General features: G+C 45.5%; 1 protein-coding gene across 1 annotated transcript in view; it reads right to left on the bottom strand.

Annotated features, from left to right (window-relative positions):
• PFKFB3 (6-phosphofructo-2-kinase/fructose-2,6-biphosphatase 3) overlaps positions 1-7,951 on the bottom strand; it is a 100,022-nt gene extending 92,071 nt beyond the window's left edge. Inside the window, exon 1 of the mRNA XM_010590755.3 lies at positions 7,821-7,951. Within this exon, the coding sequence (XP_010589057.1) occupies positions 7,821-7,836 (16 nt within the window). The 5' untranslated portion in view covers positions 7,837-7,951. The remainder of the gene's footprint in view (positions 1-7,820) is intronic.
• Between the last annotated feature and the right edge of the window lie 5,723 nt (positions 7,952-13,674).

Raw genomic sequence — 13,674 nt, 5'->3', positions numbered from 1 at the left:
AACACACTACCTACCTAAACTAACACAAACAGAGGTAGAACAACTAAATAAACCCATAACGAAAGAAGAGATTGAAAAGGTAATCAAAAAACTCCCAACAAAAAAAAAGCCCTGGTCCGGACCGCTTCACTGCAGAGTTCTACCAAACTTTCAGAGACGAATTAACACCACTACTACTAAAGGTATTTCAGAGCATAGAAGAGGATGGAATACTACCAAATTCATTCTATGAAGCCACCATATCCCTGATACCAAAACCAGGTAAAGACACCACAAGAAAAGAAAATTATAGACTTATCCCTCATGAAGGTAGATGCAAAATTCCTCAACAAAATTCTAGCCAATAGAATTCAACAACATATCGAAAAAATAATTCACCATGACCACGTGGGATTCATACCAGGTATGCAGGGATGGTTCAACATTAGAAAAACAATTAATGTAATCCACCACATAAATAAAACAAAAGACAAAAATCACGTGATTTTATCAGTTGATGCAGAAAAGGCATTTGACAAAGTTCAACACTCATTCATGATAAAAACTCTTAGCAAAATAGAAATAGAAGGAAAATTTCTCAACATAATAAAGGGCATTTATACAAAGCCAACAACCAACATCACCCTAAATGGAGAGAGCCTGAAAACATTCCCCTTGAGATTGGGAACCAGACCAGGATGCCCTTTCTCACCACTCTTATTCAACATTGTGCTGGAAGTCCTAGCCAGAGCAACTAGGCTAGATAAAGAAATAAAGGGCATCCAGATTGGCAAGGAAGAAGTCAAAGTATCTCTATTTGCAGATGACATGATCTTATACACAGAAAACCCTAAGGAATCCTCCAGAAAACTACTGAAACTAATAGAAGAGTTTAGCAGATTATCAGGATACAAGATAAACATACAAAAATCAGTTGGATTCCTCTACACCAACAAAAAGAACATCGAAGAGGAAATCACCAAATCAATGCCATTTACAGTAGCCCCCAAGAAGATAAAATACTTAGGAATAAATCTTACCAGAGATGTAAAAGACTTATACAAAGAAAACTGCAGTACACTTCTATAAGAAACCAAAAGAGACTTACATAAGTGGAAGAACATACCTTGCTCATGGATAGGAAGACTTAACATTACAAAAATGTCTATTCTACCAAAAGCAATCTATGCATTTAATGCAATTCCGATCCAAATCCCCATGACATTCTTTAATGAGATGGAGAAACAAATCACCAATTTCATATGGAAGGGGAAGAGGCCCCGGATAAATAGGACATTACTGAAAAAGAAGAACAAAGTGGGAGGCCTTACTTTACCTGATTTTAGAACCTATTATACAGCCACAGTAGTCAAAACAGCCTGGTACTGGTACAACAACAGATACATGGACCAATGGAACAGAATTGAGAATCCAGGCATAAATCCATCCACATATCAGCAGTTGATATTTGACAAAGGCCCCAAAACAGTTAAATGGGGAAAAGACAGTCTTTTTAATAAATGGTGCTGGCATAGCTGGATATCCATCTGCAAAAAAATGAAACAAGACCCATACCTCACTCCATGCACAAAAACTAACTCAAAATGGATCAAATACCTAAATATAAAATCTAAAACGATAAAGATCATGGAAGAAAAAATAGGGACAACATTAGGAGCCCTAATACATGGCATAAACAGTATAGAAAACATTATAACATATGTAGAAGAACAACTAGATAACTGGGAGCTCCTAAAAATCAAACACTTATGCTCATCCAAAGACTTCACCAAAAGAGTAAAAAGACTACCTACAGTCTGGGAAAGCGTTTTTAGCTATGACATTTCTGATCAGTGCCTGATCTCTAAAATCTACATAATACTGCAAAAACTCAACTGCAAAAAGAGAAATAACCCAATTAAAAAATGGGCAAAAGATATGAATAGACACTTCGCTAAAGAAGGCATTCAGGTAGCTAACAGATATATGAGGAAATGCTCATGATCATTATCCATTACAGAAATGCAGATCAAAACTACAATGAGATTTCATCTCACTCCAACAAGGCTGGCATTAATCCAAAAACACAATAAATGTTGGAGAAGCTGTGGAGAGATTGGAACACTTCTACGCTGCTGGTGCAAATGTCAAATGGTACAACCACTTTGGAAATCGATTTGGCACTTCCTTAAAAAGCTAGAAATAGAACTATCATACGATCCAGCAATCCCACCCCTTGGAACATATCCTAGAGAAATAAGAGCCTTTACACGAACGGATATATGCACACCCATGTTTACTGCAGCACTGTTTACAATAGCAAAAAGATGGAAGCAACCAAGGTGCCCATCAACAGGTGAATGGATAAATAAATTATGGTATATTCACGCAATGGAATACTACGCATCGATAAAGAACAGTGAGGAATCTGTGAAACATTTCATAACATGGAGGAACCTGGAAGGCATTACGCTGAGTGAAATTAGTCAGTTGCCAAAGGACAAATATTGTATAAGACCACTATTATAAGAACTTGAGAAATAGTTTAAACTGAGAAGAAAACATTCTTTTGTGGTTACGAGAGGGGGGAGGGAGGCAGGGTGGGAGAGGGGTATTCACTAATTAAAAAAAAAAATAAGAACTACTTTAGGTGAATGGAAAGACAGCACACAATACAGGGAGGTCAGCACAACTGGGCTAAACCAAAAGCAAAGAAGTTTCCTGAATAAACTGAATGCTTCCAAGGCCAGTATAGCAGGGGCAGAAGTCTGGGGACCATGGTTTCAGGGGACATCTAAGTCATTTGGCATAATTAAATCTATTAAGAAAACATTCTGCATCCCACTTTGAAGAGTGGCGTCTGGGGTCTTAAACACTAGCAAGCAGCCATCTAAGATGCATCAATTGGTCTCAACCTACCTGATCAAAGGAGAATGAAGAACACCAAGGACACAAGGTGATTACGAGCCCAAGAGACAGAAAGGGCCACATGAACCAGCAACTACATCATCTGAGACCAGAAGAACTAGATGGTGCCTGGCTACAACCGATGACTGCCCTGACAGGGAACACAACAGAGAACCCGTGAGGGAGCAGGAGAGCAGTGGGATGCAGACCCCAGATTCTCATAAAAAGACCAGACTTAATGGTCTGACTGAGACTGGAAGGACCCCGGTGGTCATGGCCCCCAGATCTTCTGTTGGCCCAGGACAGGAACCATTCCCGAAGCCAACTCTTCAGACATGGATTGGACTGGACAATGGGTTGGAGAGGGATGCTGGTGAGGAGTGAGCTTCTTGGATCAGGTGGACACTTGAGACTAGGTTGGCATTTCCTGCCTGGAGGGGAAATGAGAGAGTGGAGGGGGTTAGAAGCTGATGAAAAGAGAGAGTGGAGGGAGAGAGCAGGCTGTCTCATTGGGGGAAGAAAAATTGGGAGTGTGTTTTTTTAGCAAGGTGTATATGGTTTTTTGTGTGAGAGACTGACTTGATTTGTAAACTTCCACTTAAAGCACAATAAAAATTATTAAAAAAAAAAAACTGCTTTGTTCTTTGGAGAAACCCCAAAAGTATGCCCCCTTTTAACTGAGCACTGATGTCGCTCCTGAGGTTCACCCTTCAGCCAAAGATTAGACAAGTCTGTAGGGCCAGCAATAACACACGTTAAGGACGTGCTTCATAGTTCAATCATGTTCAATCATAGCACACCAGCCCAAAAGCAAAGACAAGCAGGTAGTAAGGGACAGGAAAACTAGACAAATGGAAACAGGGAACCTGGGGTGGAGAAGGGGAGAGTGTTAACACGTCATGGGGTTGGCGACCCATATCACAAAACAATCTGTGTATTAACTGTTCAATGAGAAACTAATTTGCTCTGTAAACTTTCACCTAAATCCCCCCCAAAAAACTGCTTTGTTCTGACGTCTGACTAACGCCTCCTTGGCACTTGTTGGAGAGCATAGGAGGTTAACTCCACTACATCTGTGGTATTCACCTAGTACCTAGTGAGTGCCTGGTACATACAAGTGCTCAGCCTAGAGAATGAACAAATAAATGCCATGTCATACCATCACTCAACTTGGCCCCAGTTAAATCCAATAACAATTTGTTGAGCTCCTCCCATATGCAAGGCACAGAACCAGTAGGTAAGATCCTTAGGTAATGACCTTTGTTTGTCCTGCCACCTCCACTCTCCACCAAAAGGTAAATGCACCCAGGTCTCTGTCCCAGCAGACTGACCTATATGCACAACATCAATGGGCTCTGGCTTCAGCTGAGTTCTACCAATGCTATGAGGTCAGAGGGAGTGAGGTCTGGATGTCCATTGTCCAAGTTTCCTCCCTGAGGAGTTACCACAAGCTGCCTGCGTCCTTCCAGGGGAGGCCACCACTCCTATCAGGCAGCTGTCGCTAGTAACTGCTCTGCCCCTTACGCTTTTAGGCCTAGGGAGGGTAATGACTAGTGTTCTGCACTACCCTTTGTGGTTTTCCTATACCCTACCCAAACCTTGGTAATAGTCCCTTTATTAAACTCTTCTCAACTTACTCAATACAAGTATGCCATGTGTTTCCTGCTGGGGCCCTGACCTAACCCTGAAGTCTTACGCTTGTCAAGACACAGAGACAGTGGGAAATGGAAAAGGGCATTGGCAGGCATCTCTTCTAACCTTCTATCCCACTGAGGAAGTCTTTCTCCATCTGGCTTCTCTGGTTTGGGGGTGGCGGTGGAGGTGGTAGCAAAGTCTTTTCTTTTCCTATGGCTTTCTACATTATTTTCTGAATAGGTAATACATTCCGATGGTTCAAAATTCAAAAAGTATAAAAGAATGTATCTACTGAGATCTCCACCACTTCTGAACAGTTCCAGGAGTCGAGTACTGCACTCTCTCTCTCACAAGCCAGACCTTTTCACTTCCAAGCAGTTACAGATGACATTTCCCCACTGTACTGAACTAAGCCCTGTCTCCCTCTAATATCTACTTGCTGTACAGTCACTGGTGGTGTAGTGGTTAAGTGCTATGGCTGCTAACCAAAAGGTTGGCAGTTCAAATCCGCCAGGAGCTCCCTGGAAACTCTATGGGGCAGTTCTACTCTGCCCTATAGGGTCGCTATGAGTCGGAATCGACTTGACGGCACTGGGTTTGGTTTGGTTTTGGTACGGTCACTATGAGTCGGAATCAACTCGATGGCAATAGGTTTTTTTTTTTTTTTTTTTTTGGTGCTTACGTGTAAATTCAAAGGGATCACAACTCAATAAAGTAGGGAAGTTCTGCCTTAGACGTAAAGTCCTCCAGAGTCTATCCATGTCCTAGCTTACATCAAAAGGTTAAACAGCATTTATTCCAAACAACAACTTCTTCTCACCCTGGGACCTTCAGGAAGTAGCATCCACAGAACGGGTATACAGTATTTTCCTCTCATTGCAGCTCTGCCTCTTAAAGATTAAAAAAAAAAAAAGCTATACCTGGTTGGCAGTTTGCAAGTGTTTTTGTCCAGTGTGATCTAACAAGGCACTAAAATATACTGTCATAAAGCAAAATTTTCACAGATAAAAAATAATTTAGTAGCCCAGTTATTTAGTGCCTAGCTGCATGAGGCAATGTCCTGAATCCTGTGGCTGGTAAATAGATGTCTTTACCTTGGAGGAGTTTGCCATCAGAGATTAAAATGACAAGAGCAGGCAAGGGAAGTGATGAACTCCGCAAGATAAATGACTGTTAACACTGCATTTAAATGAGGGGGAGGAGCTCTGAGAGCCTGGCAAAGCAAGGTACCCACATAATATAACAATGACGATGACATTGAAGACGGTGACCATGGGACTAAATGGCATCAGCTGACTGAGGATGGAACAGATCTCATCACCCTTGTTTTTTAGCTGTCGGCTTCCTTCTCACCACCCTCTCCCATCTTTGCATCCTCAACAGGGCAGGCAGCATCAACCACCTCCCTCCACAGCAAGGGGCTCATAATGGCATCTTAGCAACCTCTGTTTAAAGGACAAAGGCCAGTATGGTGTCACTAGCAACCTGACAATCTGAATTATGAGAGAAGTTGAGATAGAGGCAAGAAAGGTGGGATGAAGCAGTGGCATCACTAGGGGGATATGGACTGCACTAGATGACACTGTCAGAGGGGGTGACACCAGAATGACTGTCTATAAAAATATCCCTAGAGTTATAACAACAAAAACATGTTTCTGTAAACCCAGTTTACATGTATCAATATACCTACGAGGCTAAACTCTATGCTAATTTACTTTTTGAACCTTCTAATGCGCTCCTGTCAGAGTTATCATTATTACCTGACTACAATGATGCTTTGAATCACCTGTTTCAAGCACTGATGTTCTCCTTGCTTGCAGTGTTTTTATAGTCTATGATTTTGTCAAATTTTCTGGTGTTTTAGCTATAATACTGTGGTAATTAGCATGGGGGGGTTACGCCATGAGTTATCAGCACTGGGTGACACCAACCCTAGTGACACCACTGGGGTGGAGGGAGTGGGACAGAAAGCCACACAGCATGCATCCTAGGTATCCGAGGAGCTGAGGCTGCTTCTGTCAGTTCTTTGGGGTCAACTGTACTCAAGTGGGGGTGGGGGACGGAGGGGCGTCTTGGGTCTTGAGTGACAATTGGTCGCCCGAGCCCAAGCCCCTCCCAACACAAATAGAAAACGTAGAAGCCAGACAGCTCCGAGTTTGAAATTAAAATTAAGTCCCCTCATCCTCAAAGGCAGTCTGGCAACTCCTATTTCTATCGCTCTATCTTCTATCCTCAGGCTCTGACCTGAGCGCAGCCCCAAAGTTCCAGCCCAGCCCTAGCAGGGAGAGCTAGACAACCTGGAGGAGCGGCTGGGCCTCCATCACCGCCTGACTTGTAAAATGGGGCCAAACACAACCGCGACCCCCTTCCCGGGTAACTGAGACTTTCTGGCAGTCCTTTCGCACCGCCATGTGCAAAGGAGAAAGTCATGAGTGAAAGAGCGTAAATGCTAGAGTAATCGCAGAGAGAAAGGGCCTGCAGAATCTGGACCAAGTGGGGTGCTTGATGCAAGCAAGCGTGCCAGGCAGAAGGTCTTGCCGGAGGGCACCTTCCTAGGCCAGCTGGTCTCACCGATCCTCACACAGCCGTCCCTATTACAGTTGTTTTCATTTTGCTTATGAAGAAACTGAGGATTCGAGTGGTTAAATAACTTTGTCATTGTCATAGGGCTAGAAAAGTGGAGTGGGAGAACTCTCACACACATCTGCCTCTCCACCACAGCGCGGCCTCCCCCGCCTCTCCAACCCCTCTCCAGGACGCAGACTGCAGTCAGAGTGAGCAACCGGTATCAAACGCGCAAAGCTCCCACCAAGGGATAAAACTAAAATCTCCAGGAGAGAACACTGAAATTCTCGACCCCTACTTAGTCAGCTTTTCGGGACTTGAACGCAGCAGAACTGGGGGTTTTGTTAAAACTCCCGCGACTCTCGGCGGACGCTCTGCGCACTGCCCTCTGCCCTCCAGCGCTGCGCAGTCTCGGGCAGATGGTTTCCGCCGCGGAGTCGCCGGCCTCCCCGCGAGGTTTCCCGCGGGCGCAATCGGGGCTGCGGGGCCGAGGGACCAATGCGGCACCGAGTCTCGACACCGAGCCGGCGGGCCAGCACCCAAGCATCGCAGCAGCGCTCCCGGGCGCGTGGGGCTTTCCGTACCTGACGGCGGACGGAGGCTCGCGGAGCCCAAGCCCGCACCGCCGGTCAGTGCCCGGCCACAGCGCAGATCTCACGTCCCCCAGAGAGCCGAGCATCTGTACCCACACCCTTCAACAAGTTAGTTTTGGAAGCCAGAGACACTCTGCCTACCTTTCCTGAAGGGCATCGCGGAGGAGGGCTCGGAGGAAAGGTGTGGTCTGGAGCGGTGGTGGCGCTTACTGCGGTGGCGCTCACTGCGGTACTGGCCCTGAGTCGGCAGGCGGCCCTGGACACTGAGGGAGGGAGACGTTTAAGTGCCAGCCCCGCGGCTCGGGGGCGCTTGTGGATGGCAGGCGCCGGTCGAGGGAGGAGGGAACGGACATATTTGGTCAAAGCCTTGGCGCGTCACCCGAGCGGAGGGAGGACCGCTGAGAACCAGGAAACGTAACGCCCAGGCGGACACTTTCGGAAATTGCTTAACCCCTCCCCTCCTGGTGCTCCGCGGTGCGAGGATGGAGGGTGGGGCAGGAAGAGGCTGGAGGCCCCAGGATGTTTGCAAGGCGCCCCGCCGGCGCTGGGAGCCCGGAACCGTTGTCCCCCCCACTCACCTGGCCAGGTGCGGCAAAGAGCTTCTCCGCCAGTCTCGGGACTTGGCTGGGGGCCGTGAGCCGGCCAAGCGAGGGAACTGGAGCTGCGATCTCCCTTTCCATCTGACACCTGACGGAAAGAAAAGTTCTTCCTGGTTAAGGATGAAAATCAGCTAATTCATCAGCTCTTTGGGACTGTTTGGGGGCATCATCCCTAGAAAGAGTGTCAGGGCGGGGAAGGATTTTATCCCATTTTTGTCTTTATGTCCTTCAGGCAAATCGAGTAGGCACAGGGGATGTGCAGAAATGGCTAGTTGACTTGAACTGAAATTAAATGAGGGCTGGAGGGAGCAACTCAAAAAATACATCTCTAATAACCTTCCTGGTTACCCTAATTTAAAAATCGCCCGTACTCCCGGTATCACTGCCCTGACAAACTTATTGTATTTGTGAGGTCCGTGCAGGCAGATTTTTCTTTTTTGTTCACTGATGTTTCCCCAGAGCCTAGAACAGTGCCTTGTGCACACAGCTCAATAATTGTCAAAAGAAATAATGGAACTTGAGGAACTGTGAGGAGACGTGGTGGCCCAATGGTTAAGCACTGGGCTGCTAAGTAAGAGGTCTGCAATTGAAACCCACCAATGTCTCTGGGGAGAAGAGACCTGGCCATCTGCTCCTTTATGGATTACAGCCTAGGAAACCCTGTGTGGTGGTTCTTCTCTGTCATACTGCTATGAGTCTGAATAGACTTGAAGGCACACAACAAGGAATTATACACAGAGAAATGGGTGGGGGGGGTCATCTTGTACATTCCTACTAACTTTATCTCTGTTATAAGACCAACTGAGAAAATATCTTATGTGGTGGGCTCAAATGTCTCAAAGGCAGACCATCTTTCAGGTCACACATCACACACCGGTTGCCTCCGAGAGGATTCTGACTCATAGTGACCCTATAAGATAAGATTCAATTCCTATGAAAGGTGCTGTTTTATATTGCACTCTGAAGAAATAATGGGAAGAACTGTCTTCTCATATCACTTAATAGTTACAGCGCCCATGCAAATAGCAACTGCTTACTTTCTATGTGGTGAAATGAACAAGGGGAAGAAGCTGAAACATTGTAGCCAGTATCTTCTATATTTCTTTTGTCTTTTTTTTTTTTTAAACTGTGTGTGATTTAGGTGAAAGTTTACAGAGCAAATTAGTTTCTCGTTAAACAGTTAATACACAAATTGTTTTGTGACATTGGTTACCAACCCTGTGATGTGTCAACACTCTCCCCTTCTCTACTCCAGTTTCCCTGTTTCCATTCGTCCAGTTTTCCCGTCCCTTCCTGCCTTCTCATCTTTGTTTCTGAGCTGGTGTACCCATTAGTCCCATATACATGATTAAACTATGAAGCATATCCCTCACACATATTATTTTTGGCCCTATAGACCTGTCTAATCTTTGGCTGAAGAGTGAACCTCAAGAGTGACCTCAGTACTGAGTTAAATGAATGTCCAGGGGCCATACCCTTGGAGTTTCTCCAGTGTCTGTCAGACCAGCAAGCCTGTTTTTTGTTTGTTTGTTGTTGTTGTTTTTGTGAATTTGAATTTTGTTCTACACTTTTCTCCCTCTCTGTCCAGGTTCCTCTATTGTGATCCCTGCCAGAGCAGTTGGTGGTAGTAACCGGGTATCATCTAGTTGTTCTGGGTTCAGTCTGATGAAAGTTAGGGTAGTTGCGGTCCTTTCTCTCTTCTTAATTGAAATCAACTTCTAACTTGTTCTGTTCTTTGTAAAAGATAGGCCTGTTATCTTTTATGGATAACAGCCGAAGCTCCTTTCCCCTTTTGAAAGATGCCAGGGAGAAGGAAGCAACTGTTGGATCAGACAGTTTGTCCCCAAGTTGACTTGGGAACATGGCGGCTGGGTAGAGCCTTCCAAAAAGACACTGTTGTGTGACCCTGGCTAGAGACCTGGATTATGTGTGAGTGCTCAGGCTTCAGCTCCTGTGCCATGGCCTTGGTGAGTGTGGGTGTCACTGTGTGTGTGTGCATGAGTGAGAGGAGTGGGATGTGGGAGAAGACCCAGATTCAGTGTTATGAGCTATCATCAGCACCCTCTGCCCTTTTCCCTTGTGGTAACTACAGTGTCAGGTGGCCGTGGCATTGACTTAGTTGCCAAAGAAGGCAAATCCCATAGACGTAGTTGCCATGGAAGGCAAATTTTATCTAAGGCCACTGGTCCAGATGAAGAGTGCGTAAGGCTCGGGTGTTTTGAAGGCTGAATTTCTGCGACTTGCTGCAGCTGCATGTAATAGTAAAACCTGAATGGGTCATTCCCCCTAGTTGGCACCTTTACCCCTCTTTGGATGTTTGTAGGGATATGTGAGTGATGCACCTGATGTACTTTGAGTCTGTGTAAGTCTGTGTAGAAAAAGAACATTGGAACTCATTACTACCTTGTTTCTGTTCCATGTTCAGGTAACAGCCCTCTCAGATTTATGTTGTTTAATAGTCCCTGGGATGTTCATTCTTTCAATACAAATCAGACCTGGCCAACAAGGACTAATGTCAATACCTAATAGTTCAAAAAGTTCTTCTGCCTTGTCCCTTGCAGAAGGCAAAAAAAAAAAACCCTGCTGAAATACAACAGAGACTCCCTGGTGGAGCAGAAGAAAAGTAGGATGCAGACCTCAAATTCTCGTAAAAAGACCAGACTTAATGGTCTGACTGACACTAGAGGGACCCCAGAGGTCATGGTCCCCGGACCCTCTGTTAGCCCAAGACTGCAACCATTCCCGAAGCCAAGTCTTCAGACAGGGATTGGACTGGAGTATAAGACAGAAAATGATACTGGTGAGGAGTGTGAGCTTCTTAGCTCAAGTAGACCCTTGTGGGCAGTGTCTATGTGGGCAGCTCCTGCCTGGAGGTGAGATGAGGAGGCAGAGGGGGACAGGAGCTGGTTGAATGGACACAGGGAATACAGGATGGAGAGGAGGAGTGTGCTGTTATATTAAGGGGAGGGCAGCTAGAGTTACATAGCAAGGTGTGTATAAGTTTTTGTATGAGAGATTGACTTGAATTATATACTTTCTCTTAAAACACAATAAATAATGAAAACAAACAAACAAAAAAACCCTGGTGAGTGGGAAAGCCTAGGCAAATTCACTCCAGCGATAAAGCAGGGGCATGGAGGACTAGATTGCAAAGCTAAGCCATCCAAGGCTGAAGAGCTAACTCCTCACAGCCAACACCATTTGGAGACATGGCAAAGGTAGTGGGGGCGTGGCCCCTCTGGTTTTTAGATGGGGAGAAAAGATTTGAAGCAATTTTAAATTGAGAATAGATTCCGAGGCCCTGTCAACATTATGGTATCCCTCACAGAACCAAGTAATTTCATCATTGTTCACCAAACTTCCAATTGCTTCTGCTGACATATCTGTTCTAAGTCTAATGGACTATTGATTTGAACACTGTTGCTCTCCTAAGGAGCTCTTAGCACATCAAAGTGGTGTTTTCGACATCCATCCGAATTGCTAGAAATCTGGAGGAAGGGTTGCCTGACCAGGCTCAACTCTCCTTCCAGTCCCCGGTTCTGTCATTAATTCAGAATGGTCTTTAAGTAACATGATTTGGTAATCAGAGTTCTTTAGTACAGAGGTTCTCAAGCTTGAATGTGCATAAGAACCAGGCGGCAGGCTTGTTAAAACAGATTGCTGAACGCCTACCCCGGAGCTTCTGATTCAGTTGGTCTAGGGTGGAGGCCAAGAATCTGTGTTCCTAACAAAAGTCCCAGGTGATGCTGATGTTGCTAATTCAGCTAGTTCAGGGACCAGAGTGAGAACAGAAAATGAAAGGCTTGATTTACGTCTGCAGTTGTTCTTGGGTTGTGACTCAACTGTGAGATGACAGGGCCCTGCAGGAACTATGGCACGGCAACCTTGGGGTGACTGGGAGGCAGATTTCTCCACTGACCACCAAGTTATAGGATACTTAACCCCTATCTGGAGCCCTGGTGGTGCAGCGGTTAAGAGCTCTGCTACAACCTAAAGGTCGGCAGTTTGAATCCACCAGCCACTCCTTGGAAACCCTATGGGGCAGTTCTACTCTATCCTATCCAGTCACTATGAATTGGCATCAACTCCATGGCAACAGGCTTTTTTTTTTTTTAACCCCTATTTTTTTTTTTTTATTCAGGAGCCCCTGGGTGGTGCAAAGGGTTAGTGCACTTAGCTGCTAACCCCAAGGTTGGAGATTCAAATCTACCCAGAGATGCCTCAAAAGAAAGGCCTGGTAATCTTCAGAAGAATCAGCCATTGAAAACCCAGTGGGGTACAGCTCTACTCTGACACACGTGGCGTCGCCTTCCTCAGAATGGACGGCAACCAGTTTGGATTTTTAATCCCTTATTTAGGGCACCTCTTCCTTGGGACAGATGAGAGAACTACAGACCAGAATATTTTATCCAGGGCACGGGAAACGCTGATGAGCCGCCTTTCTCTCCTGGTATCAGCGCCCAGTTATGTTCTGCTCTGCCCAGGCTCTTGAGGCAGGAAGTGCCTCCAACTCACAGCAACCGTATAGGACAGAGTAGAACTACCCATAGGGTTTCCATGGATTCGAGCTGCGGACCTTTTGGTGAGCAGCCCTAGCTCTTAACCACAGCGCCACCAGGGCACCTATTCCTACCATAGCCTTTCCTCGTTCAGATGTTTGCCTTTTTTTTTTTTTTTTTAGTTTTGTGTGTGTGTGTGCTTTAGGTCAAAGTTCATGGTGCAAATTATTTTCTCATTCAAAAATTTATACACAAATTGTTTTGTGACACTGGTTGCAATCCCCACATTGTATCAGCACTCTCCCGCTTTCCCTTTCCTCTCTAGGTTCCCCCATGCCCATTCATCTAGTTTTTCTGTCCTTTCCTGCCTTCTCATCTTTGATTTTGTGCAGGTGTTGCCTGCTTGGTCTCCTATATGTGATTGAGCTAAGAAGTACATTCCTCGCATGTGTTATTGTTTGTTTTACAGGCCTGCATAGTCTTTGGCTGAAAGGTGGTCTTGGGGAGTGGCTTCAGTTCTGAGTTAACAGGATATCCAGGATCCATAGACTTGGGAGTTCACCCAGTCTCAGACCAGTAAGTGGGGTTGTGTGTGTGTGTGTGTGTGTGCGTGTGTGTGTGTGTGTGTGTGAATTTGTATTTTGTTCTACATTTTCCTCCTGCTCTGTCTGGGACCCTCTATTGTGATCCCTGTCAGAGTGGTCAGTGGTGGTACCCAGGTACCATCTGGTTCTTCTGGGCTCAGACTGGTGAAGGCTGTGGCTTATGTGGTCCATTAGTCCTTTGGACTAATGTTTTCCTTGTTCTTTTGTTTTCTTCATTCTCCTTCGCTCCAGATGGGGTGAGACAAATACATGTATCTTAAATGGCCACTCGCAAGCTTTTAAGGCCACAGAT

The sequence above is a fragment of the Loxodonta africana genome, chromosome 4 (assembly GCF_030014295.1).
Source record: "Loxodonta africana isolate mLoxAfr1 chromosome 4, mLoxAfr1.hap2, whole genome shotgun sequence".
Taxonomy (NCBI): domain Eukaryota; kingdom Metazoa; phylum Chordata; class Mammalia; order Proboscidea; family Elephantidae; genus Loxodonta; species Loxodonta africana.
The sequence above is the reverse complement of the archived record's forward strand: the minus strand, read 5'-3'. Positions and strand labels throughout refer to the sequence as shown.